This window comes from Anopheles darlingi, chromosome 2, assembly GCF_943734745.1.
Source record: "Anopheles darlingi chromosome 2, idAnoDarlMG_H_01, whole genome shotgun sequence".
In the NCBI taxonomy this organism is placed as follows: Eukaryota; Metazoa; Arthropoda; class Insecta; order Diptera; family Culicidae; genus Anopheles; species Anopheles darlingi.
This window is the reverse complement of record NC_064874.1, coordinates 62,186,057-62,213,218: the sequence shown is the minus strand read 5'-3', so window position 1 is coordinate 62,213,218 and position 27,162 is coordinate 62,186,057. Positions and strand designations below refer to the sequence as shown.

The window sequence follows — 27,162 nt, the reverse complement described above, 5'->3', positions numbered from 1 at the left end:
GCCCTAGAATGGGAGGTAACCACTTCGCGTGAGTACCCCGAGAGGGTTGAGTAATGTTTTCTTTGGTAGCTTTTCGTCAACACCTGTTTCGGTTGGAGTTTGGTTGAGCTTCTATGTTGATTGATTGGTTAAGTTCACTAGCATAAAAGCATTTTTTTGTACTCATTTCAGTGCCAGACCATACCCTCGTCAATGCTTTGAAACATATTTGAAGAATAGAATATTGAACCGGAAACATTTTTAATTTTTCCCAATTATTTATTAAATACATTTAAACCGTACAATATTTAACAAGAGTCGCAGACTTTTCTACTAACCGCGAATCGTACCCGTATGACAATCGACAACATGATAACCAACACAAGGGCGCTCATTATGATTCATCGATGGCTGCTCTAGTGCCTATAGCCCTAGTCTAACAGTAAGTCTTGATAAGAGCTATCAAAAATACAAAAACGCACCAATACGTGCAACGAAAATGGTGTTCATTGGATGCCAAAGAGATGAAAAAAAACAGACATTTGATGCGGTTATAAGGATAATACGACGCTAGTAGCATTAGTCACGTATTTTGTGGTGAATCAGTGACTTGATAAGATAAACAGGAAATTCAGTCATTAGCAAACAGCGGAGAAGAGTGAATGATGTCCAGTTGCTTGATAGTAGCCAATACGATAAGTGTTAAAAGTTATCCGGTATGACATAATTACATACATAGTAGCCTTGCATTTCAGGAACGATGAAAGCCATAAACAATCGAGATGCAGAATGCAACACGATGCAAAAAATGGTCCTTACAAACAAACATTCACAAGTTGAATTGTCGTTTCGTGCAACATTGTATGAAAGGGAATATTCTGAGGAATGCTTCAGCTGCATGGGAGCGATATATGATTGGCTGAACATTTAATATAGAGTTTAAAACCAAAAGCATTGATTGAAATTGTTTACTCCGCGCTGGAAGTGCACAACTATAATTGGTTTGTCTGAGCAGTGCCTAAACTGTACCACCAACAACAGGTGAACAATGAATGCTTACACAAGAGGTAAACAATAAACACTTAAAAAAAAAACCTAGAGCAAATTTTAAATATAGTGAAGTATTTTTTACTCCTCAAAACCATGCAATTGTTCAAACTTGTTTCAATAAAACGTTTTAAAATCGAATAGAGAGTATTTTTAGCCATGAATTGATGGTCAATCAATCAGACCACCATTCATCTTGCTTTGAAGGGAAATTTCGAAATAGTTTTGGAAGAAGAGTGCTATCAACGGTTGAGAAATCGATCGCACCGCTATCGATTAACAATGGCGTTATTACCTTGCTGGCCGCAATCAAACTTTGCCACATATACAACAACCCAATGGATCGAATGCACGGAAAACCGGAACATAGCCGCAGGAAGAGCTTCTCGGCACCAACCGGTTGGCGCAATCTTATCGCTTCTTATCACAAACTGCATATCGCATGATGCGAGGGGGAAGGGGTAATGATTACGGAGCAACCCCCTTTCTGGACGTTTGGGCCTCTCGGTCAGGGAATGTTCCCAATTCGGGCAAACCCAACCGACAGGTGAGTTGACGTTCGAAGCCCGCCCAACGCAGAGGTACTCCGACGGCGCCCCAGAAACGCGAGGAAGTAGTGGAAAGAATAAAGGACGAAGAGAAACCACACGAGTGACAACGGAACATGGGTGAGTATGGAGAGCGGGGGTTGTCGTTGTCACTACGCCCCGACCCAGGCCATTTTCACGTTTCGACTAACTTCCGGCAATCCGGAGAACAGATCCTCCTTCCTACGAACAGATCGATCGTCCTGTGCCGGGGGCCTACCCACAGCAGCAACCGGCCTCGTTGCGTAAGTGCCTTCTGCCAGCAGCACGAGTCGAGTAGTGTGGTGCTTGGCCTCGCTCGGCATGTTCTGTGAACTGTTGTTCCGTTCCGTTCCGTTCCGTTCCTTCCGTTGTCCCTTAGTAGTAGTACCTCAATCCATCCTCCATTGAATTGCGTGTATCTAATCCAGAAGGACTCCTTCACTCATCATTCTTTCGCTTTTCTCCATCTTTTCTTCCACCATTTTCACCAGAAACGACGGTGATCGTGACAAGCCCACAGGTTGGCCCAGATCCGACGACCATCATCTGTCCATCGTGCCGGGCGACGGTCGTGACACGGTTGGAGTACGAAACCACCACCAAGACGCATCTCTGTGCTGGTTTACTGTGTTTGTTCCTGTGCTGGCCGTGTGCTTTTGTGCCGTACTGTTCGACGGCATGTCGCGATGCGAACCATTACTGTCCTAACTGTGGATCTTTTATCGGATCTTATCGGAAGTAGAAACCATCACCGTCCGTCAAACTGTTGTTCAAGTGTTTGTGCGAACCTTATGTGCCCTGGGAGCCTCGTTTGTCCTCAAGCTGTTCCGAAGCTGTTGCGAAACGGACCTAAAAATCAATTCAAATATCGCGATGTGTGAATGTGGTGGTTGATAAGATATGGCGTGAATCAACGGCACGGTCCGACAGCACGAAACCGATTCGAGACGTTCAGCTGGTTTCGGAATTTCGATAAATTTATGCCCTATCGAATGCCCAAAATGGCCGGAGCTCTCCGGTGGGTGCAATGCATCAAATGTGTTAGGTTAATGTGAGTTTGCGGCTAATGAAGTGTGCTAAATGAAGTTCAATAAACCATTATACTTATTCACAATCAATGTTTTATGTGATCGGTTTACGCTCGATTCTACCTTTTTATGTGTCAATAGATATGATCAATCTAACGGATGTATTCGTACAGGTGTAGATTGACGAAAGTATCACACAGGGAATGGAAGAAACATTCATTCCAGAGTAGATCAAGTAAAAAAATCCTCTGTTTGTCGTTCTGTTATTATTGTAACAAGTGTTGGAACATCTGTTTGTCAGAGACACTTATGCTGGAAAAAATCTTATTGAATTGTCAACTACTACAAATACAAATGTATCATTCCAATGACTACAAGTAATACAAATGTATCATTCTAATGACTAGCAGCATGCTATCGTATTGACACATACTTTAATGATGGAGCAGCACCAGTCACCATCATTGATAGACTTTGCTCAATTCGAAATGAAGAAATTCCTGCGATAGACCAGCATAGTCTGAATGATTCATTGCTAAATTGTGAGTGTTGGTGATTCTTGAAACTGTGTATAATGCGTAATCATTTTAGGAGCAATTCGACGCTACATTCGGCATACGATCATCTTAACCTCTCGAAAAGAATCTCTTCAGCTCCCTTTAGTTGACAATAATTAGGATAGATTTGACTGCAGTGATCTCCTAAAGATCTATTGTGACTTCATTTTCGATGCACTATTTGTTGCAGGAACCAGATTAGATGATATACCTTATGCGGCATTAGAAAAGCCAATATTGTCGTCCTCGGGCAACTAGCTGGTTTATTAACTGCTTCAAACTCCAAACGAAACGTGAACATCGTCTTTTCAGTCCACAGAAGAATACAGAACTATTGGTAGATTATATATATTTTTCAGACAATTTCTACTGCTTCTGGCTTTTTATATTCTTTTGAAACACTCTATTTGTCGTCTATAATGGTGCAATCATATTTAGTTAACGACTTCATCTTGCATATTTCTCGATACCACTTTTTTAATCCAATTTTTCAATGTAGCCTTCTTCGATAAAAAAAAAACCGAAAACACTTCCTAGTACAATACTCATGTTGTAGTTCTCGTGATACACAATGTGTTAATAAAACACTATGCGTTAGAGGATGCGGGGGAACCAAGGCCACCATATGCTGAAAGAATGTAGAACTGTCGTAGAATTGAAAAGAACAAAGCCGAGTGTTAAGTTAGTCTACTCAAGGTTCCAAAAATCCAAAGACGAACGCGGTGCGTTTGTTCCAAACAGGTTAACCATCTACTCGGTCTCGGTCTGAAACAACTCTAAACAACGTCTCAAATCCCAACTCATAGTTGATTTCTTTCTCCCGTGCGCATACAAGCGGCTTCCAGTTCACAATCGAATGAACGTCACAACGTCGACCGGCCACTCGAGAATGGAAAATATTTAGATTAAATTTAGCCGATGATTCACATTCCTCGCGAGGAATGTTAAACCATACTTTTGCTTCGTTATTCTATAACAAGCGGCCTGATCCACACTAGCAATCTTAATATTATTCAATCTGTTACCCTCCTCGCATCGCATCTTCTTCATCACGCATCACGCTGGAAAGGGAAAATATTTTCAAATCAAAGCTGGCTCGCAAATGTGGTGAGCAAACAGAAACGCCAGTTGGAGCAGCTTGCTTTTCGAGGGCGAGTGGTAAATATCTTTATTATGCAATTCTATGTACGCTTGACGAAATCGATAGTTATGCTCACTTCACTAAACAATAATTACAACAGTCAATGCCACAGAGTGCTGACGCACACGTACGATCACACATACACACCGCTTGCAATCCATTCGTTCCGTCTCCTCTTTTGCATACACAATGACACACACACACACACATACACACACTGTATACATTACGATGTATCGCACTTTCTTCCGAAACTTAAAATGGTACTTCATCGCACATTGCCGCGATGGCGCACCGGTGACTGTTGTGGGCAAACGGTCGAGTCGTTAGGATGATTACATCACACAATCACCAGGAATGGCGTGGTCACCACCGGATGCAACCGTCAACCAATCCAGTGGACCACCGGTTAACCGTGGTATGTTCCGATGTAGGCACCACAGTTCGGGCAGTAGTGGTTGGCGCTCTTACACGAATCGACTACATAGGGAATCCAGAAACATGGCCAGCATCTGCAACGAGTGAGAAAATGAGGAGGGAAAAATATATTACTTTTTCTTTTGGTTTTTATACAACTTATGGTCAAGGACATCTCTTTCTTAATGTGTCTGGAAAAGTTCCAGCTTGTTATAGGCTCATTGAATGCATTCACTTAGAATGATTGCTGACCTCAACGAAACTATCGAATGAAAATATTATGTTACAACCTCGATTCGAACTTTTCTTCATTTTGATTGTGTCACGAAAGTGTCAAGTAGTGTATGAGCAACGAGCGATCATTAACACCGTCGCCGTCGTCTGGATAAATCGATTATCGATCAGGGGGCTGTGCGGAGAGGCCAGCAATAAACCTCCACCTTCGATAGTTCTCCTATCAGGATCAGCTGGGCTGTCAATCTGCCAATCAATAACAGCCGGAATCGGGTGGTGGAGGTGATGAATGATCTATATTATTGAATGGTGCTGTCCAGCGCAAGGAACGTTACATTCCGCTAATGAGCTTCCTTTCCCAAACCTCAATCACCGTTTATGGGTAGCGTTTTGAGGAAAATCGTTAAGGTATCACTACCCACAGGTTTCATGAGTCACTTTGATGAGGGTTATCGTCCTCTGTTCGTTGCTGTAGGACTCCAACGAGTCGTTGACGACAATGTTTTAAAATACGGCATCAAAATTAAAAGTTTGCAGTTCATATTTAAAAAATGAAGGAGATTGAAGTCATCTCATGGAATCTTAAAAATTTTAAATTTTAACAGCTATTGAGCTGCCTGGTTGGTCGCATAATCGACACTCGTCGATCAATTCAAGAGAACAAAGCCCTAAAATTGTACGTAGACACCGCATTAATTGGGAGCAGGGGTAAAATCCAAACTGAACATCATGCTATCGCTATCGAACACTGAAACATTATTCTGCTATACAGCGTTGGTAATGAGACGAAAACAATGCAGGTCTTGTTAAAAAAAAAGTAATCTGAAAGCACAACTACATTCACCTAGGCATCGTAGCTAAACCGATCACCTTAGCTTGGTTGGACATTGGTTTGCGTGGGTTGGTATGCTGCGACACAATGCACCACTTGTGCCCGTTTGATAAGATAACAAGAAAACAACGGTACGCCTGGACCGTTTGGAAGGAATTTGATTTCTAGGGGAATCCAGAAGGAATTGAAATGAATCTTTAGGGCCACGAGAGAAAGTATCATATAGAGTGCTTCCGCCGGGAACTTCAACTTCCACGGTTCAATTCGAGTGTCGATTCGAGTTACAGTTTGCACTGCACTCATCATTTATCTTACTTTCTTCCATAAGAGCCATAGAACACTTCAGGTTCCACGGTTCCACTCGGCAACTGGTGACTAGGAAGTAGAATCTTATCGTTTCGCACTTTTCTAACCGTTTACAGCCGCTGTTTGTTCGCTTGCTGTATGACAAATGGCGAGCTTTTATAGTGGGAATATGTTCGTGAAGTACTAATGTTTGCAAATTTATCATATTTCCCTCCATTTGATACAACACATATATTGTGTTTGTTTAGAACAATGTCCCGAGTGTGCCTTCGATGGGGTTGCTCGAATGTTCGCCTTATCTATAAGTTGTCACATTTGTGAAGATATTTTCAGCTGCAATCCCTCGGGTTCTTTCGTGGCAACTTTGGTTGGTGTCAGCCATATGCTACAGTTCAACACAGCCGTATACTCTGATACCCGTTATCTCACTTCCCGCAGTCACTTGTAGCAGAACATGAAATCTACATTTAACACTTCATCTACACGGGCGCGAGAAAGCTGAAAATGAGATGAGAATGAAAAAGTTGAGAATGTCAAATCCCATGCAAATGGAAATGTAAAGATACAAGTAGGCTGTCACAAATGTATGGGATTTGACATTCTCGTCTTTTTCATTCTCATCTCATTTTCAGCTTTCTCGCGCCCGTGTAGAGACTCGGTAAAATTTGTTCCCCGAAAGCAGAACAGCTTGTGTGTGAGTGTCGTCACCCTGCACGGGTCCATGTCCATGGTATCCAATTCCTCACAAATGCCCTTTTCGCTTGCATTGCTTCTGATTCCTTCCACGGAACAGCGACCGGTAGGTAGAAAATCATTACAAGCGTGAACTTCCTGTATGAAATCGTTTCGGTTGACTGAAGCGTATCACTATCAGTGCTCCCTGGTCAGGAAATACTGTTCAATACTCTTGTACCCTACGTAGGGATCATGTTACACCACACTCCTCTCCTTCCTTACCCGAATAGACACAGCAGACCGGCGGCAATGTGGGTCTTGGTGGTCGAATCATAATCCAGACGTGTAACGACCTGCTTGGTGCAGGATGGGCACATCATTGCCGATGGATCCGGTCCAACCTGGGGCCTGGTGACGACTGGAAGTAAGTACAGAGCAGAACCAGATGGTCACAATACGCGGGCTACGATCTACGTAGAACTCCCAGAGTTGGCCAACCAGCACCAGCACCTACCTTGCACGTAGGTCGTAACGGCTGGCTGCTGAACGCCGTGGATAACATTGGAGTTAGCATCGTACGGTGGTGGAGGCGCTGGATGAGCATAATTGGGCGCACCGGCCGGAGGGTGTGGATATGCGGTGGCCTGTGGTAACTGGGGCACGTAACCGGGCGGTGACTGTGCTGGATATGGTGGTTGGTTCAGCGGTTCCGTCTGGTAAGCTGCCGCTCCCTTTTCACTCATCGTCAGCGCGTGTGTGTGTGTGTGCTTTGTTTACTTCGAAACGTTTACTCCTGAAACCGGGAAATGGGATTTTTTAAGAATTACACAGCGAACACTTGCACTAAGCCATCATCGGCTGACACAAAACTTCGGTCCCAAACCGTCGGTACAACAGTCCCTTCGCTATGATTTCCAGATCACTTTTCCCTTTTTTGGATTCCAATTAATTTGAGCTCCTCTAAATGATCTATTGACCACATTGAGTGCTTCCTCAACGAATCAATTACATCTATTCCACTAAAAAGCACATTCGCATCACAGAGTGCACACCACTCGTCATACCTGTTGCACAAGAGCACAAGTCACAATGTTAATCGGAAGCGCACGTCGTGTTTTGCACCTTTTTCACTTTCGGTTCGGTTCCGGGCGGATGTAACCGACGACGCTGACTTAAACTGGTCCGTTACGATCGGGGGTTCGGTTTGCACTGAGCGCGCTGAAGACCCGCGTAGCATTTGGTGGGGGCCTCGCTCGCTATCACCTCTCTCGTCACTTCGTCCATGTCGTCAGCGTCGCGCGTGGCTGTAGTGTGTATGTGTTTTTCTTTTTCGTGGTGGATTGGTGGTCGACACCCCCTACTATGTTTAGTGTAATGTGCGCGCGCGCCTTTGGAGCTGGAGTTCAAAATTAGCTCCAGCAGTAGTAGCGGAACCGGTTTATGAGTGCTTATGTACCGGCGCGATCACTCTGGATTTGTTTGTTTTTTCACTTTCAACCAGATGTTTAGCTTTAGCAGAGCGAGAAAGAGAGATAAAGAGAGATAAAGCGAGAAAAAATGATGAAAAGGGGCAATGAACACGATTCCGTTTTCTTTTGCATCGTTTTGCATAACATAATAAGGCCATAATAAGAGAATCAGGAAAGTGAGAGTGATCTTAACATGATGAGCGCGGGGAGATCGCATCAATATGTTCTTATTTCTACCAAGAATTCTCCTTTCGTTTCCCGTTACCTTATTAGATTTTGATTACTCCTTTTAGAATAATCTTAATAACATATATTTTAATATTAAATTTATACATCATACGAATAAGTCCTTTGGGTGTGTCTTTTGTGTAACAATGTTAATCGGAATGGTATTAAAGAAGGTTAAAATTTAATTGTAACATCTGCTAGATCTTACGAGAAAAGAACCATTTGCTTGTTGCGGCTTAGTTTCCGAAAAAAATCTTCTCTAAACACAGCACATGTTAACACTCTTTCAAACTTAAAGCACCCTCAGACAAGACAAAAAGGGCGGCCATTACCACTTCGGGTGTTCTGACTTGTTTACTCGTTTACTCCCCGTACCGGCAACCGACGCCGAGGAAAATCGATATTCGACCAGACCAGACCAGACCCACGACATGCCAAATGGACAAATGCAGACGTACAACGGTGGAGGGGGTTCGGTATTGCCTGCTGGATGGATCCATGCAGCAATCTGGTCGCCATTATGCCACTATCATTGATGCTATCGCTACCCTGGACCATGTTCCACTATTACACGAAACGCCGCCGGATGGCCGGACGAGGTGTTAGTGAAGTGAAACCATCGGTGGAAGAAGATAATGCGCGGTCTCGAATGCCCTTGATTGCTTTGGTTTGGGCCGGCGTCACAACGGTGATTAATCTTTCAGTGACTCAATATGGATTGGAGTGTACTGTGGAGATATTGTGCATTTTGATTGCAATAATTAGAAGCATCAAAAACATATGATATAAGTCTATTTTTGTGTGGATTTTTGTGCGAGTGAGTGGCAGACATTTGACTGAATTTCTGATTGTTTCATTTACCAATTTGCTCGCTTTTTAATTAAACACATCTTACATTTCCATATGGATCTAGTTGATAACATTTTCCTTATCTTATCTTTTTTTTCGTTTTTTACCTTATTATGGTTCCTTTTAATGTGCTTGTTAAGCGCTACCAAGTTTTGTCGACTGGTATTCGTAAAAAAGGATCAGAAGAAGCAAATTTTTAAATTCTAGCTCCTTTTAACGAAACCCATAGTTGACACTAAATATCATGAGAAAGTCGAATTAGGTTTATGACAATTTACAATTTAAACACAAACAATTTAAACCGAACAAATTGTTCAGTCCAGGCACAGTAACGTAATCATTCTTTATTCCACAAGAGATGTCTTACTTAACACTCACAAAACACTTACAAAGTGAGACATTGGTCGAGCAGAACGCAATTCCAACGGCCAACGGCTTCATGGCGTTTGTTACTGTTGTGTAATGCATTGTTCAACCGTTATCACTGGTTTGATAACCTTTTTTCCCCCTTCAGACATTCGGACCAAACCCGAAGTTTATTAGTTCGAACGAACTGTTTTGACAGCCTGGTTATCATCTTAATGCATTAAATAACATACAGCATCCTTTTTTGGAAGAATAATCCCCACCAACTACCCAGAATCGTCGGCCAGGCCACGAGTCATCGAGTCAATTCGAGCGCATCAGGCCATCAGGTTCTAAACGGTAGATAGCGAGCGTCGTATAGCGTGACATAGCGTACTGTCGTTGTTTGTTCTTATCACCCCCGGGGGCCGCGTTAGTCACTACGAGTTGCTCTAGAAAACACGCAAACCACATTGATAACGGAGTCTGTGGGTAACGTTACCGTAAAGATGAATCATTTCACCGAAAACGCGTATTGTGTCCGTGTCGTAAGAACACTCGTCAGGGCCACACCATTAGATGAAAAGCACGTACGTCGGTAGCAGCCACGACGTTTGCTGGCACCGCGAGCGCCATTGACGTCACAGATTTTGATTTCAAGTACTTCGGCCGAGTACCAATCAGGCCGCCTTGCACGTCAAAGCCCGGACCGGAGTGATGGTAGTGGGCTCTACTTATTGTTGATTCTTTCACAAAAAAAAACAAGTGAATCCATCGGATGGGTTCGTTGCGGTCAACCGGCAATGAGCGTTTGACGCCGAAACGGAAAAAACGGTTTTTTTTTGCTGCAAAACGATCGAAACCTCGAATCTCGCGCTAAACATTCCCTGCGCCACGTTTCGGTAGAATTCCGTCGTTGAAACATACACACAACAATGGGGCGTTGAGTGGCAAATGGCGAATCATCGCGGTCGGGTGGCTCTGGGCGTCACGTTCTCGCCAGCGATCATCATCGCTCCGGCAGGTGTGGTAATTTGCATTGCAGGAATCAGTGGAGGGACCCTTTCTGTCATGGCAGGTGTCCATTTGGTGTGTGCTATGGAAGCCACGATAATGCGACAATATTTAGCCCGAAGTCACTAATTCGATGCGCTTCATTGTTGTGTCATTCGCCAAGGGGTGTTAACCTTGAGGATAAATTTGCGCGAAATCATTACCCAGGAAGGGAATGTTTTTGTTTTGTTCAAAGAGAATTTTATAATTTTTCATGAACGGGCTATGATTACGGACCAGAGAGAGAGAGAGGGAGGGAGGCGGTGTAGAGGAGTGTTGTGGTTGGGTCCGTGATGCAAAAGCACCACTTATTGTTTAATCGCGATCACTTGAGATACCGCATGCGATAAGGATCGCACAATTTTCTCATCATTCTCCACCGTACAAAATATGCTCTCGTTGTTGTGTCAGTCGTACTGTTAATGTGTGTTACAGAATTCCATCGTACGCTAATCAGCGGCCATCATCATCTACGGTCGGTCTGACCGTGAATGCGACGCGCGGTGCTGCTGCAGGAAAGCGAATTGATCTTGACGCGTCGTCACCGATTGCATAATGCGATAGAGAGCCGGCATCCCCGATGGCAACGTCAGTGCCAGCGTGCCACCGGCCTCTCGAGGTCAAACGGTCCATGAAACGACTGAGCTAGACGACAAAATGTGTTGTGCTTATGCTGTGCAGTACTCGCGCAGGAGAGAACCGAGCGATGTGACTCGAACAGAGTCGAGTCAAAGCTGTGCAGAAGACCGGTTCTGTAAGTTCAACCGGCGAGATATTTGGTCGAACGGTCGGTCGGTCATAAAGTCCGGTAATCTCGGCTGCATTCTCACGACTAGAATTCTTCTTAAAAGGGGAGCTGATTGGTGGATGCGGCTTTATTTTATGGACATATGTTAATGAAAATCAGTTCTTTTAGTGCGTTTAGATCGTAACATCCGTAAGCCATAAATTTGATGCTGTCGTGCAGCGAGCGTTCGTCGAAGTTCGTTTCTTGTGTGGTTGAGGCATCGAGGTCACTTGTTTCGTTGGTGGCGTCTGGCGAAAGGAATCGGTGGCTGACATTCTAAAACGGTGCGATGCAGCGCAGCATGCTATGGTATCGTATACGCAACCGATCATTGACCAGCCTTGTGCTGAATTATGGTTAGAACTAGTTCGCGATTCAATCCACTACGGCTAAGGGGGACGGTGTAAGGTGTGCGAGCCGTCGTGTAAGTGCTGCTTGAGGGTAATTCGCCTGAGTAACGATATTATTTGCAGAAGATGTGTCAGTATTTAAGAAACTATATACTACTGTGTCCAAAAAGTAAGGTGACACGGTGTCCAAATTGCCCGCGTTAAGAGATATCTTTAATTTTGTATTTTTTATAGGTTGTCAGCACTGTTATTGATAACCATGACAAGTTTCACTTCAAAAAATTCACTAGTGTTTGAGATATTTTTTGTGAACTGCTAAAAGTGAATTCTGCGTTTTTCGCTATTTTGCAGGTTTTAAGCAAAGAATTTGCTTTAAAAATATTTTTTCTGCTGCGAATATACAAATGCGAATGGTACAGAATGTCTTTAGTGACGATACTACGTCAAAAAAAAAAAAATATTTACAGTTGGTGGAAAGACTTCCAGGAGGGTCGGGAACGTTTTGAAGAGGAAGATTGCTCTAGACGACCACCAACGACAATCGATGCAATTCACGTCCAAAAAATCTAAGATTTGTTGTTGGAAAACCGTCGATTAACAACAAGAGACTTTGTTGATGATATTAGCATATCAAACATATCCGCTAATTACATTTTGAGGGATATTTTTGATCTCAAGCGCGTCAGCGCTCGATCACGATAATGCACCATCTCACAATTCGTTGGTTTTCTGTGACTTTTTTGCCAAAAATTTCTCTCATATCGTTCCAATAAACCTGTATGTAGCTGATTTGGTTACATTTGGCTTCTGGCTATTAGATAAGCCCAAAATTTCGTTCCGGGGACACTGTTTTGACACGATAGAACAGATTCAAGCCGCTGCGAAAAAGGTGTTGAAGGCCATTCCTAAAGTCATTTTTTTCACGTGTTTCGAAAACTGGAAAATTCGTCAGCATGGGTGCATTGTGTCGGGGAGGGATTACGTTGATGGGAAAAAAATTGATTTGGAAGAAAAATTAAGGAACTTTCAAAGTAAATCTAATTTCACCTTATTTTTTGGACACAGTAGTAAACCGATAAAAGTAGAGGAGGTAATTATGATCAGAAAAATAGATTAAACAGAAGTTTAAATCATCAGAGCCGTTTCAAACAAAAATAGTGAATCAAGGTCATATTTATGTGATGATTGATTTGAGAAATGGATTTTAAATATCCAGAGATTTAGGCAAATTTAATAGGTAAAAGAAACTTCAGCTACCATGGTTACCTAAAGAACGGCCGAGTAACTGGATTTCTTGTATGCAGAAGTTTTCAAGGCAAAGAAGTGGATTGTTAGAATATACTCACCCCATGCACGGTTATTTTAAATGCGTTCTTTCACGTTCGGGATTAAGCGGTGGCTCTTAGAAAAATGCTATCATCTTTTCTGATTGTACCAAACATAAAGAAGTCCATTTTGTAAATGCTTTTCCATGCTCGCATATCACGAGAAATATAATAGAACTTCACTCAACTTGGCACCCAAAGTTAGCGGAACTATTGAAATAGCAGATTCTTGAGAAAAATAAATGATTTATCGATGTATGGTCACCTGGATTCCTATCTAAAACCCATAGCAACAATCGTGTATTTATGAATCCAGATATCTGTTAGCGAAGCCACAAAAAACGTGTAATGTTCAAGTAAAACAAAGAGCTGCTGAAAAAATACCGTTATGCTCAAATGCTGTTAAACGCTCAATAGCATGTCCAAGGTGGTGCGAATTTAGTTGATGAAATGTTCATTAATCCACGTGATGTAACGTGCGACATCGGTGAAGACAAAGGTTCCACTTTGATCAAAACCAACTTTATCCTTGTTCAAGAGTGTGTGGGGAGCAAAGCTGAAGAGTCCTTGGAGATACCAAACGCCATCCCTGAGAAATGCTAAACCACCGCCTCTATCAGCTGGGAAGATGTTGGCTCCAATGTTCTGCTGGATGGCACAAAACATTTCATTTTCTATCATATAATGGAAATCTTCGAAAAGCTTTCTGCGACAGCTGCCCAAATCGATTACACTGAGCGCTTTCCATTGTAAGAAGCTAGTCGATGGGTCATCATCCGGATACTCCCAACCGACAAGGATGCCACTCTTGTTCAGCAGCTGCCGTACCGTGAAGCCCTTCACTGTTTCGACGTTTGGCAAACAAATGGGTAGAACGTTCGTCGATTCACCAAACGATACGTCACTGGTCGAGCGCAGCAGACCAATGTCGCCACGCCATGTCGTCTGCAGAAACTCGGGATGTACAATTACTTCTGCTACATTATAAATGATACCGTTACTCGTGTTCGCCAGATCATGAAGGCCCGCCGTGAAATGGTACGCCAAGGAATCTTGCGTGTAAACTAAGTAATTAGCGACTGAAAGTATCAACGATCATTAGTTCGACATTCGGCTATGCGAAGGGTAAACGGGTTTATGAATCTTCTTACGCGTTATCACTAGTCTAGGAGAAACGATCGATCCACTACACGTGTAGTAGGAATGTCTGTAAATGGAAACATGCCACGGAAACTGACCAGGTAATGTTTGACCTTTCGGCAATAATGTGGTTTCATCAAGCTGACGCTTGCCGCAGATCGATGAATTATTAGTACACTCTACTCGAGCAACAATGAATGAAACCAACGATATTCGTATGAGAGTTTGCATACTGAGAACCACTGTACTGTTCGAGGGTTGCGTTACTAATGCGAACTGCGAATTTGGTAATTGTTCTTTTGAACCAAATCATTAATGTGTGATAATAATCTCGTTATACGACCTGCCGGTTTAGGAGTTTAATGATAATGCAGTTCAGCGCTGATAATAGGTGATATCATTGCCACTTTTCCATAAATTGGTGTTCGCCTCGCATGGACAACAACAACGCATCTGTAATTTAATTGATTCATTATCTTGTACACCTGTTTTTTGGTTCGAAGTTTGCAAATAAAATACTCTTGCAGATTTTTTTAAAGTACTGGTGTTTTGGTTTGTATGGACATCATTTGTTTTACCTACAAGTTGTGTTTTTTATCCGTCGTTAGAAACTTTGTATTGCTGTACCTATTTATTTATAACTTTGTATTGCTGTATATTAAATTTCGCCCATTCACGAATCTCTCGCGCTCTGTCACCTTCACTTCGCCAAAAAGATTGGATGTCCAATCAAGCACTAGAACCACCTTTTTTAGCGTTAATGTGTATTTAAGAAAGAAGTAGGGGATCAATTAAGCTTCTAGTTAAAAAGAAATGTACATCTTGCATTTTTCCGCTTCTTTTTTTTCACTCGTATTGGTAAATGAAAGTTAATAAATAAAATAATAAACATCAGAATCATAAAGACTGATAAAAGACGAACCATCGAGTGATCCTGTTTGGTGATTGATTGAGTGGCGAACGTCATGGTTTCCTTAGTGAGCTCTTTAGTGATGCTATTATTATAGAACACACTGTTGTGGATAAATTGTTTTTGCATACCTTATCCGTTCGACTTCTACGCCTGATTTATTTTACCAATCAGGTTCAAAGCTTCAGTACAGTTTCAAATTGTCTAGGCTTAAGTAATCCAGGATTTTTTTTAGAAGAAATCACGCTCACGGGTCTGCGAAAATCTTTATGTTCTCAATAGCCACTGCGGAAGGATGATTTCTTTTGGTTGGGGAATTGGTCGAGTGAGTGTATTCAACAGAAATGAAGTGAAATTGAACTGATATTGACTATCATAGGTTTCCTTTCATATCGGTCTTCCTTTTTTATCGTTTTTCTAGCACGATATCGTTTGTAGAATTTTGGCCGAATGGGTCGAGAGCGATAAGCAGCAGCTGTGTTGAGGTTAATAGGCCTTCCAGATCGGTATCGTCGTCAATTGGCCGAGGTTGCTGATCAATGTCCGTCCATTCGTTCATGCTCATGATTTAAAAATCGCGATTTGCAATCTTTCTTCAAAACTATTCCTAAATATTATTATTAAACATGCACAAAGCTATAAAACATTCAGATCTCGCGTAAGGAGAACGCACAAACAAGCTCCATAACGAAGGTTGGAAAGTGTATTCTTCTTTAATTTGCAGGAAAAATATACAAAATATCAGTACAAACTATTGAAAACGTCTAATTTTAAATAGATGCCCTAAAAAGCTCGATTTGTAGTACGTCGAACGATTGCGCTTTGTAGGTTCCTCATACTTCTTTTATTTACTTTATTCCACGGTTTACTTAGCTGTTCAACGAGTTTGTATACGCTTACTATGACCATTTATAAGTCATTTTAAACCAACCATCTTTTTTTTATTGGGCAATGCCCACAGTTTCTGCCTTAAAATAGCCTCAACCCAGGGTGTGAGCGTTCAAATTGCTAGCAACGAGCACAAGCAACGAATATGATAAGCGAAACTCGCGAAGCCATTTGCAGCATCCAGTACGTTCGAGCATTGGATTGTTGGGCACCTTATCAAACAAAAAAAAAACCTTGGCTCGAAGGTTGCGCTTGTTTGTGTGTGGATGGATGAATTTGGCATTAGAACCGTTCTCAAGTCAATGTTTCATGTGGTTTGCGGAGTCTCTGCTTTACAGCACTCATATGATCCTGCAAGGCTTATCAAACGGAATGTCCGCAAGTGTTATGATTATCGCTAAAACGTCGCATTTTTGCTTTCGATCGCTTCCATCCTATGGGAATCAGAATGAAAATGAATCAGTATAAATCAACACTAAGAACAGTTCAGAAGCCCTGCAGTGAATTGAGCCTCTAGTGAAGTCGTTTTTTTTTGTGCAATTTTCGATCCAAAAATGAAGCTCTCCTTCTATTGGACGGCACTTTTCGCGGTGTTATGTGTTAATGCACGTGGTCGCGAAGATAAGAACGATGTGCATCATTCAATGTATAACACCATAGGATATGGACTCGAGTTACTGGTAACGAAGTTTGATATTATATCAAGCAAGCTGCAAAGAGTGGATGAAAAGCTGCAGAGTGTGGAAGACAATCTGAAGAGTACGGAAGACAAGATGCAAAAGTCAGAAATTAGGATGCTGCAAATTGAGAACAAGATCCTGGAACATCGATCCAGCCAAACTAAGAACCATAAAGAAACGTTCGCCGCGATTAAGAAACTCGAACGTCAATTCGCGCGTAATTTAAGCGAGATTCACAATCGAAACCAGGAGAATATCAATGCGGTGCTACATAAACTCGATAAAGATATCGGAAGTGTGCTGCAAAATCAATAGCGTATACCTTACGCTACCTCCTGCAAGGGTGTACCATCGAATGTGTCTGGAACGTATCTGATCCGTATGACCGTTTGAAGTGTATTGCGTAGTGCACCGTTTGAAGTGTTTTGTGAACAGAATGCGTTCGATGGTGGATGGATCGTTATGCAGTTTCGTTTCGATGGATCACTGGACTTCTACCGAGGCTGGAATGAGTTCCGCGACGGATTTGGTGATTTGCGCAAAGAGTTCTGGTTAGGTCTTGAGAAGGTCCACCAGATAACAAGAGGCCGTAAGCACGAACTGATGGTTGAATTGAAAGACTTTAGTAGAGCATACGTATACGCGCGGTATGATGCCCTCGAAATAGGAAGTGAGAGTGAGCGATACAAACTGAAGGATATTGGAAAATATAGGGGAACTGCAGGTGATGAAATGATTAATTACATGGGTATGAAGTTCTCGACCAAAGATCGGGATAATGATGCTTGGAACACCGTACATTGTGCACAGGAACGCGAAGGTGCATGGTGGCACGGGGGTTGGGGTTGTACTTCAGCGAATTTGAACGGGCGATACATCAATGCAATCGATGCTAAATCAATGCATTGGTTTGATTTCAGCAAAAACGTTCAAGGATTGAGTTACTCTCGAATGATGATCCGAGAGTTGGAATAGCGTTTCTAATTCGATCAATAGCAGGGTGCAATGAATGAATAATCAACAATGCTTTGAAATAAAACGGAATAAAAAACCAGTTTTCGAATAAATTCTAGAAAAATATTTTAGAATAAAATATTAAAGCTTTCTCATCTCCAGCCTAAAATTCATCCGAAACAAAAATCCAGAAAAATGGAGGAAGAAATGCGGAAAGAACTCAATGAACTCACACTAGGCGAAGCCCAACGAAAGAAAATGCTCGGAAAATGGAAATTTACTCGTTTTTTTTTTCAAGGAAAGCGATAACGCTGTCTTGCGAGACAGAAAAGTAAAGAAAATGTTGGGTTGTTTCCTACTCGTCCTCGCACGAAAGAGCGAGCGAGAAATCTCCAGTTTGCATGCGATTAGTTCGGACTTGTGCCGGCGAGGGCGCTGGCGTAAGTTAGAAAATCACGGTGGGATTTTTTGGGCAATTTTAGCATCCACAGGGGAGGACGATAAAATATTTTTTATATTTCTCCATGAACTCTTTCAAAAGAATTCTGTGAAATGTTTATATCAATCGAAACATAAAAGATAAAGGCAAGTCTCGCTTTTTGTGCAGCTAATAAACCTTTATGATAAGGGGAAATTCGGTCAGTAACTTGCAACATTGAAGCATTGGCTCCAAAACGAACCGTGAAACCTGGCAGGAAGTCTTGAGAGCTAGGAGTCTTTCGACACCGCTAGCAACCGCGTGGGTTTCGCAATTCATGGATAAAAATTCGCTATAGAGACCATTTGGAACTGCAGTTGAGCTTTTCCTTATGGAATATTCATTACCGGCAATCTCTCACTCAACATGTTATCATCAAATTGTTATTAAACCGATCGAACTAAAAGCAAGTGAAACTGAAAAGGATATGTTAAATGTTATATCAAAACGCCACACTTTCGATAAATAATTTTAAATTCGACAGTAGAAAAAAAAACCTGCAAATGAGTTTTTACTTCCGCTGGTCACTGATCTTCTAAAGTAATGCAATAACTCGTTGACGTTTTGGCTACTCGAAGAAGGAAGAAGGTGTAATTATGAGATATTTATGTAGTGGAATCTAATATCTATCTGTTACGAACGAATCAAATACATTGCAACGAGTTTTTATTCCGATTTTATGCACCTCCAAACCATTTTATTAGCACCACTCTATCATCTTTTCATTCTCGGTTCTTCCTTCTCTAATCTGATATATCATCCATGATTACTTTGATGTATCAGAATCAACCATTTTAAGCTGATTTCTCTACTTTTTTCGACGTGTACCACATTGACCCGATCGTGCATCGTAAAGCCCAAGAAACTCATTGCAGTTCGAACAGTGCAGATGAGGTTTAACGGGTTGGTTGAAAAGACAGGCCAGTAAGCATAGTGGCCAACATAACAGCAAACAGTAAGCAGCATAAGCACTTTGCGAGATCCGACTAGTGACCAATCGAACGGTTGGATAGAAATGGCCACCACACTTAGGACATTCCACTCGACACTTTGCCGGATACCATTCAGCAACTGTTGATGGTGGTAAAAATGGTCAGTTAGGTTCTATTTACATCTATTTGTTGTAAAACAAATCATACCTGTAGTTTTGTACGCCACTTTCCTGCTTGTTCCGGTTCGCAATTTGCTTCCCGATTCAACCCTTGGCGGTGTAACGTTGGCGCGGTTCTTCGTTTCCTTCGCTGTAGAGGATTTGAGTTTGTTTTTTAACTTTTGGCGTTGCGACATGGCTGGTGAAGAAGGGATCGATTCGTTGGAAGGAGGTTGTAAGGAGTGTTGTTGCTGCAAATGATCTATCAGTATTCGAGTGTTCGATGGATGGTAGGATAGCTTCACCTGACAGCGAATACACGTCGCAATCAGACTCATACTACGAACAGTATCATCTTCATTGCGTACGCTAAAATTGATTAACTGAACCGCATAACGAACACAAAGCGCGTGTGCTCAATATATCCAATGGTTGCTAGGATGCTGATTCGTAATCAAGCCGCTGCGCATTAAATTACACATTTGACATTTGGCATAATTGCAATTAACCTAACGATTTGTGCTGCCGTTTCCTTCGGATCATTAGAAATCGAATTTCTTTCAACTTTCTATCAATGCCCCTCCACCCAATGTGAACTGCTCCCCAGTTAATATTTTCTTCGTTAACACGATTTTTATTTCCCAACGTTTTTCAAACATTTTGCTAACATTTGCTGTCCGCCCGTAAAAGTGACCAACCCTCTACCCCGTTCTGCCCGGTGGTCATTCACTTTTTCTTCTGTTTAAACTCTCGCTCCTATTATCAACTCTTTCCGCGTTGTATTAACCGTTTGCTTGCTTTGAAATGTGCACCTTTTTAATACGTTTCCGTGTTATCCATTGTGCTGCCTTTTCGGGTATTAACTGTTCCTCCCACAAGACCCCAATGTCGTTTCCCTAATTAAATCAGTGCTTCCTCTCTTCCTTCACCGCTAAAGTGTACCGGGAACCGTCGGGAACTTTCGTAGTTCAAATCCTTGCTTTAACGTTTACAAAATATTACTATTGACCGTTCGTCGTTCACTGTCCGAGCTTTCGGGCTTCGGACAATCTGCTTCGTCGTGTCTTTACTAACCCCTTGCTTTATAACCTCCGCCACGTAGTATAGCGTGTAACACCAGCTGTTGGCGCACACTAGTTCCCTTAATTGTTACCATACAACCCGTCCACTAGTGTGCTTGTGTATGTGTGTATTTTGTGTGCGTGCATATGTCAGTGTTTTAAGTAGTAACACATCCAAATACATCGTTTTATTCAGTAGGGCTTCAATTAGAGGAAGGTGTCTGTGCGTGTGTGTGTGTGTGTGGTTTTGCTAGAGTACTTCTATCAACACCGGGTTCGGTTCCTCTACGAGAACCTTGTTAAGATTTACCGGTTTCTCCCCAAAAAGGTGCAACGTAAGGGGCCATTCTTTCGCCATGTTACACTTGGCAACTCATAGGCCCCTTTAAGTAATTTCTACTACACCACCACTGTCAACATTTAATAGACTTGTTTCGTAGATCAATAATAAAACAAACAAAAGAGAAACACAACGTCCTACACAGTTCCTCAATTTTAAGTAGTCGAGTAAGAGGAGCTTAAATAGTACGGCTTCGTTATCAGTGACTTATTATCTGTTGGCTTACAGGTTAGGAAATAGGTTTTGTTCGTTTTGTTTTGTTTTGTTTTGTTTTGCTTGAGGGCATTGTCCCCGCAGAACGCTTCCTTCAGTTAGACGCTTCAGATTACACGTTATCCATTGTTTATGTTGGTCTCCAATCAACACTTCTACTTAGTTCTTTCTCTTCTTCGTCAACGTCGTTTTCCTTCTTCACTGTCTACGATCGTCACCAATCGTCGTGTAGAATTCATTAGTAGCTAGAGTTTCAAGTTCCGTTTAGTTTTGTATTGGGTTTGTTTTTATTTTCTTTAGTTTAAATTACTTATCATGGCAACATCTGCTCCGCTCTGCTCTGGGTTAGTAGAGTGTGTAAGAAAGGGGTTTGTATTGTTAGTTAGTTCGTTCTCGGTTGTTGATCTCTTTAATCTAAAAAAAGAATGTAAATACCAATACTATGCAAACGAGCATCGTTGCCTATCCGGAAACAAGCAAATGCTTTAGTGTGTGGAAATTGCGGGGAAGAGGATGCTATCAGCTATTGTTACAAAATTAAAAAGGTAATGCTAGACACTGCATCCCTACGAATCAATCTCGCGCGTTCGCGTACAGCTAACCGATATGTTTTTATTTTCGTTCCGCAAATACTACCAATCCACTCAGCACAGCACATAATACAGGACTCAGGACCGAAAAAGAAAAAAAAAAGCAGGACACAGGACCATAATGGTAAGGGTCGAAAGCATCCAGTGTTCGGTAGCAGCAATGATGAATGATAAATTATTGTTCGAAACGGGCAATGAGAATGACATCGAGATCGTAAAGCTTCCATCCGTTTCGGTTGCGTTTGTTCCATTTTTCTTTATATATAAATGTTGTAGTTGTTGCTGCTGCTGTTGTTGCTGTTGTTGCTGTTGAAGAGAAAAAACTAATCTATCATCCCTAAGGGATACCTTCTCCTTTTCCTTAACCGATAGCGGGATTTCCTCATTCCTGGCCACTACAGGGGAAAAACTACAACAACCACAACTCGATCCATCAGACCTCCTTCCCCTTTACTCTCCAGCGTTATCGAACCGAGCGGGGAGAACTGGAATAACTTTATGATTATGCTGCCCATCGCTGGCTGGCTCCTCTCCTCGAAGCATCCCAGAAGACGAGAGTCTGGGTGATGGGTTTACGAGATTTTAATCATCTCGCGATGAATGGAAAGCTCCAGTCGCAGCAATTCAACCGGAAACCCGGGGGGGGGCCGAAATGCCGGCGCACATGGCCGGTGAATATTTATTAGAAATGCTTCTTTTATGCCAGACAGCCGACGGTCCCGCTCTCTCGATCGTCGGAGGTCAATGGCACAGGTTGGCACAGGCGAAGCGAAGAAAATGCTTCACCTCGAAGGCGCTCCTCCTGACTTATCATATCACATTGTTGGCCTATTTTTGAACAGCATTCGCTCCTGATTCGCTGCATCATCGTTGCAGAGGTTAGGCTCCGGCAGATAGGAACGGAAAACATTTTCGACGCCGATGATTGGCGAAATGCTTTGTTGGACCTGTCATACGCCTTTTGGAGTCGAATAGAAAAATCCAACAGCCTGGCAGCAGAAAGCAGAAAACGGATGAAAGACCGAGAATAGTAGCCATTGGTGACCTGGTTGGCTTTCTGGCTGGATGGATGGAAGAAAGGAAAGGAATGGATGGATGTTTGCTGTTGTTGTTGTTGCATTTCCCCTGGCACTAAACACAGGCTTGACCATAGGAGGAGTATGGCCAGAAGCCAGCCGAAAAACTCCTTCTGTCCCTGCCCAATTCTTTGATGTTTGTTCTTACAGTGTGTTGGTAGAGTTTACCAGGAGAAGCGGTGACGCCTCTCCGTGAAGGTAAATGTTTTTTTTTTCTCGTAATAGTATAGTTCGTAACGATTGTGTACTCTAGTAAAAGTGTATAGAGAGGCTCGAGATAAAGGGGAAATGACAGAACGAGCGCTTTAGAGAGTAGAGAAAGAGAGAAAGAGAGAAAGAGAGAAGGAGAGATTGGGGGGTGGTTAATTGTTGCAGAAGGTTATCGGAAATTCAGACCGTACACCATATCGCTAAATTTGATATTATCAAACTAGTTAAGGCTATTTAAAGTTAAATAAATGTATTCCTGTAGAACTGGTATTTTGAACTAAAGACCAGAGAAAGGGAGAGAGACCAAATCAAACGGTTTTCTACTGCTATACGGCAACACCATCTGCCCTCCAACCTGCTCTCCTTCTCTCGAAAGATCTAGGAATAGAACGCGTTTTACTGTAAACCTCAGCGGCTCAACACTAACTCTCACTAACTGGCTCTATTGGGTTTTCAATGTTAATGGTAAACCATGAAATAGGTCGATTCTGGGATTTCCTTTTCACGTTGTCTGTGTGCTCTATAAACGCTTGCTCGGGCTTACTCACTATCCTCCTGTCAGCTCAGGGGTCAGGGAATCGAACGAACGCGAACGCGGCTACGACGCTCCGTGGTAAGTAAGTAAGTAAGTAAGTAAGTTGTTGTTGTTGCTGCTCCAATCCACGTTACTAGTTAACTCATTGCAACCCGTTCTATTGGTACCACGTCCTGTTGCGTCCTTCCTTCCTTCCACCCCGTCCGTGGTACCGTGGTTTATATTTCTTCTTCTGTTTTTATCTCCCCCCTTGCCCCACCATTTTGTTCTCTCGCTTCGCTTATCACAATGATTAAGTTAAAAAATTAAATTTTTCATTTCGAGGCACGTTTAAATGTTCTGTCACTACCGTACTCTGTATTTGTGTTTGTATGTGTGCGTGTGTATTTGTTTTCTTTGTTGTTAGTACTGGTTATGTTCTATTCATTCTACCATTAGTTCGTGAGGGGGTCGCTCAAAACGTGTACGTTCCGGGTTGCTTAGTTTGGTTTGCGATTACACATTGTGGCGCTTTTTTTGCAAACCTTGTCAAACTCTACCAGTACTTAGTAGGCCGGCCAGGGGGCGCAGCAGCATGGCAACGATGGAAAACAAATGGAGACTCTACAGCTACAAGTGAGATTTGGGGACATAAATTGACATAAATCCTAATGGGCGCCGCTAGCAGCATAGAATAATTGGTCGTCTTCCAAAGAGATTTAAAAACGAAAGGAGCAAAATAACGCTCATCCTTATTAATATTTACTAAACAAAAACAAGTGGAAAATGTTATTAATAAACTAATTTGTCTCTCGCTGCACGAAGCAGAGAAGCAAATGTGTTGTGTGTACTTTTTAATCTAAAATTCGATGAAAAAACAGAATTAAAATAAGATAAAAAAACTCTCTAACCACTGTATGGTGGACCATAGAGCGCTCGGAGGATAAAAGTACGAGAAGTGGTTTGCTCGCCTGACACGACACACTCGTGCCACGTTCCGTACGCCAGATGGATGAATCGCCGGGGTCAGCAAACGTGTGTGTGTGTGTGCGATGCGATGGCAAAAAGCGATGGTCAGTAGTCAGTAGCGCTCGCTGTGAACGAATGATTTCGAACGCATTTCTTTCCCCCTCCTCATCCGTACCATATTGTCGTGCAAGCAGCGCACGTTTGATGATATCCTAGTGCCTGGTACGCGCGGGACCTCCTGCTGTTGACCACCAAAGAGACGACGGACGGGTCGGGAGTGTCGTCTCACGCGATCTATTTCATCTTCGCCCACCATCATCGGCATCCCCATCGCGGATTGGACGAGCTGTTCCAGTTTGTGTCGCTGCTGCTGCGGGTGTTTTCCTCTGGTTGCCACCGGGTCTAATTTCCACACCGTGAGGGGCCTCGGCCGGTGGCCTCGGCGCTAACCCGGCGGAGCAAATGGCGAATGCATATTCATAACGTATTCTGCCGGACCGGGGCACCGTTGGTGGAGGTCGTAACGGTAACGGTGGTGGTGGGTCCGGCACCGTTGGAGACCGGCGGGGATATCGTTGCCATCATCGCCGCCAGCGGTTCTTCCGCCATCGCCATCGCCGTGGCCGCCGTGGTCGTTGTGGTCGTTGCCGCTGAGTGCGATTTGCGTCGATGTGATCGAAGTCTGCCGGCCGATGACGTCGAAGAGCCCGATGGTTGCTGTAGCTGCAGCTGTTGTTGCTGGTGTTGTTGTTGGTGTTGTTGGGGGCTGCGTACCTCACCCGTTCGGCCCGTTGGTGACTTTTGCACTCTGCACTCATCCCCGGGTGGTTTCACCATTTGTTTCGCCATTTGTACGTGTGTCCGTGCGTGTGTTTGTTTAATTTTCACGCCACGCCATTATTGGCAACGAAGCGAAGCCCGGATATTCAGCGAAGATGTTCACGTAGCGATGGCGGTGTGGGGTTGTGATGTGCGATCGTCCGCCAAATGATGATCCATGGTAATCCCGGCATCCCGGCGTTCCCGGAGTTGGGGTGTAAGAAGCAATGGCAAGAAAAGAGAGGAAAAAGTTGGAAAAACGATGTCACTGTTAGAACTTGGAAAGGAAAGAGCAGTTGCAGCAGTAGTAGTAGTAGCCGCAGCAGCAGCAGCAGCAGCAGAAAAACGTGCTATAAAATGGCGTCAAACGAAACTAGGTTAGGAATGATTGCGATCTGCTTTCTCGCCATTATTTCACTCGTCGCCTTCGTCGGTGGTGGTGGTGGTGAGGATGGAATTCGAGACCGTGTGTATTTCACTCACGTTCCGCTGCTGCTGCTGCCTGCGAGCGCCGTCCATTGTGGTAAAAAGAAGAAATGCGAGGGTTGCGCGACGGGACAGGGGGAGTTAGGTGGGATTTGACTTTAACTTTCATATCCTCGTGGGTGTGCGTAGGGTAGTCTCGGTGTACACCGGTACCAGGGTGCATCCGGGGGTGGCCCACATAGTACATAGCATTTTCATTTTTCCGAAAGAAAAATGAAAAAAAATCGAGCAGGCGGGAAAACAGAGACCGAACAGAGACGGTGCAACGGTGACTGAGATGCAAAATGCGAATCCTCGGGCACAATATTGAGCCCGCGTTATGCAGCAGAAAGGATAAAACGAATCCCCCGTTCTGGGATACGAGGTAAAGTGTAATGTTTTATTTAAATCTTCATCGACATCCGTTCGGTCGCGAACTATATGCTCTCCATTAAAATAGTGGGGGTTCTCACGATCAAGATGGCCTTGATGGGATCTCGTACTCTTTGACTTTTCGAGAAGCGTCAGCGCTGGATGATCGAAATGAGCAAACAAAGAGTGAGGTTATGTTATGCACCACACAGCACAACTGGATCGAACAAAAAGGAATCGATGGAAAGGAAATGCTATAACATTTTTTGTACCATTTTCAACCCGGTACGGAACGGTCAGGACAGTCTTTAAGATAGCGTCGTTCGTCGACTACTACCTTCAAGCACACGCGAAACAGATGAGGCGCACCGTTGCACACACACAGGACACAGCCACCGGGAAGGGAGGAGAATTGCGAATTCCTATCGCGTCTTCCGATTAAATCTTCGTTTCCGACCCCGGAACGTTCGTGACGTGGTGCTGCTACCGGGACCGGGCGGCTCCGTCTGGCCTGGCACCAGATGAAATATTGCCAACCGGGTCTCGATGCTTACTCTTCTCCCTCCCGGCACGCCGGTCCTGGATCGTGGCTAGTGATTGAAAAACGAACGAAAATCAAACCCGATGACCCGCCGAGATCTGCTTTTCACCGGATTCATTTGCTTCCAGCTCCAGTGGTGTACCTCCTCCGGGTGGAGGAGGAGAAGGAGGCAATGCCACGGGCATTCGCGCGCATTCCAGCGTATCTACGGTCTAGCGGGAACAGGAACAGGGACAGGGCAGGATTTGTGTCTTAATTTAGTGTCTTGCTGGGGTTCTGTCCTGGTCCTGTCCTGTCCCTGGATTGAGTTCAGTCCCACCGGAGGTTGTTTAAAGGTCCAAACCGGAAAGGAATAAATTCATTCGTTGATTAGCGCACTGAGGAGTGGGCGCGCGAGTGGGCGAGTGTGGGGAGGGGCAGTTTCCGGACCGGGCAATGGATTCCGGTTCGCGGATTGCTGTGTCAGCGAATCCGCCGGCCATCGGTCTTATCGGTGTGGCTCTCTCTCTCTCTTGAGCGAACGGTGCATTAACCATCCCGCCGGGGACTATTCCCGCCGTTCGAGAATAATCAACATCTTTATTCAGCAAAATCGCCATCGCCATCGCCATCGAATCGGCATCGGCTGATGGTGGTCGGCATCTCAATAAAGGTTCATTCC

The 27,162-nt window shown here is 43.4% G+C and overlaps 3 protein-coding genes across 4 annotated transcripts in view; 1 reads left to right on the top strand and 2 right to left on the bottom strand.

Annotated features, from left to right (window-relative positions):
- Positions 1-1,516: 1,516 nt before the first annotated feature.
- On the top strand, positions 1,517-2,911 carry LOC125960189 (lipopolysaccharide-induced tumor necrosis factor-alpha factor homolog). The gene is made up of 3 exons (XM_049693430.1): positions 1,517-1,694; positions 1,787-1,858; positions 2,087-2,911. The coding sequence occupies exons 1-3, from the start codon at positions 1,691-1,693 to the stop codon at positions 2,335-2,337; spliced, it is 327 nt and encodes a 108-aa protein (XP_049549387.1). The 5' UTR covers positions 1,517-1,690; the 3' UTR covers positions 2,338-2,911.
- A 1,411-nt stretch (positions 2,912-4,322) lies between these two features.
- Positions 4,323-8,640, bottom strand: LOC125960187 (lipopolysaccharide-induced tumor necrosis factor-alpha factor homolog). The gene is made up of 5 exons (XM_049693427.1): positions 8,630-8,640; positions 7,850-7,868; positions 7,300-7,578; positions 7,068-7,203; positions 4,323-4,833 (listed from the first exon to the last, which is right to left on the bottom strand). Exons 3-5 carry the CDS (start codon positions 7,526-7,528, stop codon positions 4,731-4,733), a joined length of 468 nt encoding a protein of 155 aa, XP_049549384.1. The 5' UTR covers positions 7,529-7,578; positions 7,850-7,868; positions 8,630-8,640; the 3' UTR covers positions 4,323-4,730.
- Positions 8,641-24,537: 15,897 nt separating this feature from the next.
- The window catches only part of LOC125960162 (cyclic nucleotide-gated cation channel subunit A), a 56,259-nt gene continuing 53,634 nt past the window's right edge, over positions 24,538-27,162 (bottom strand). For both annotated transcript variants that reach the window (XM_049693390.1, XM_049693391.1), the window contains one exon: positions 24,538-25,112. In XM_049693390.1, the coding sequence (XP_049549347.1) occupies positions 24,782-25,112 (331 nt within the window). In that variant the 3' untranslated portion in view covers positions 24,538-24,781. The remainder of the gene's footprint in view (positions 25,113-27,162) is intronic.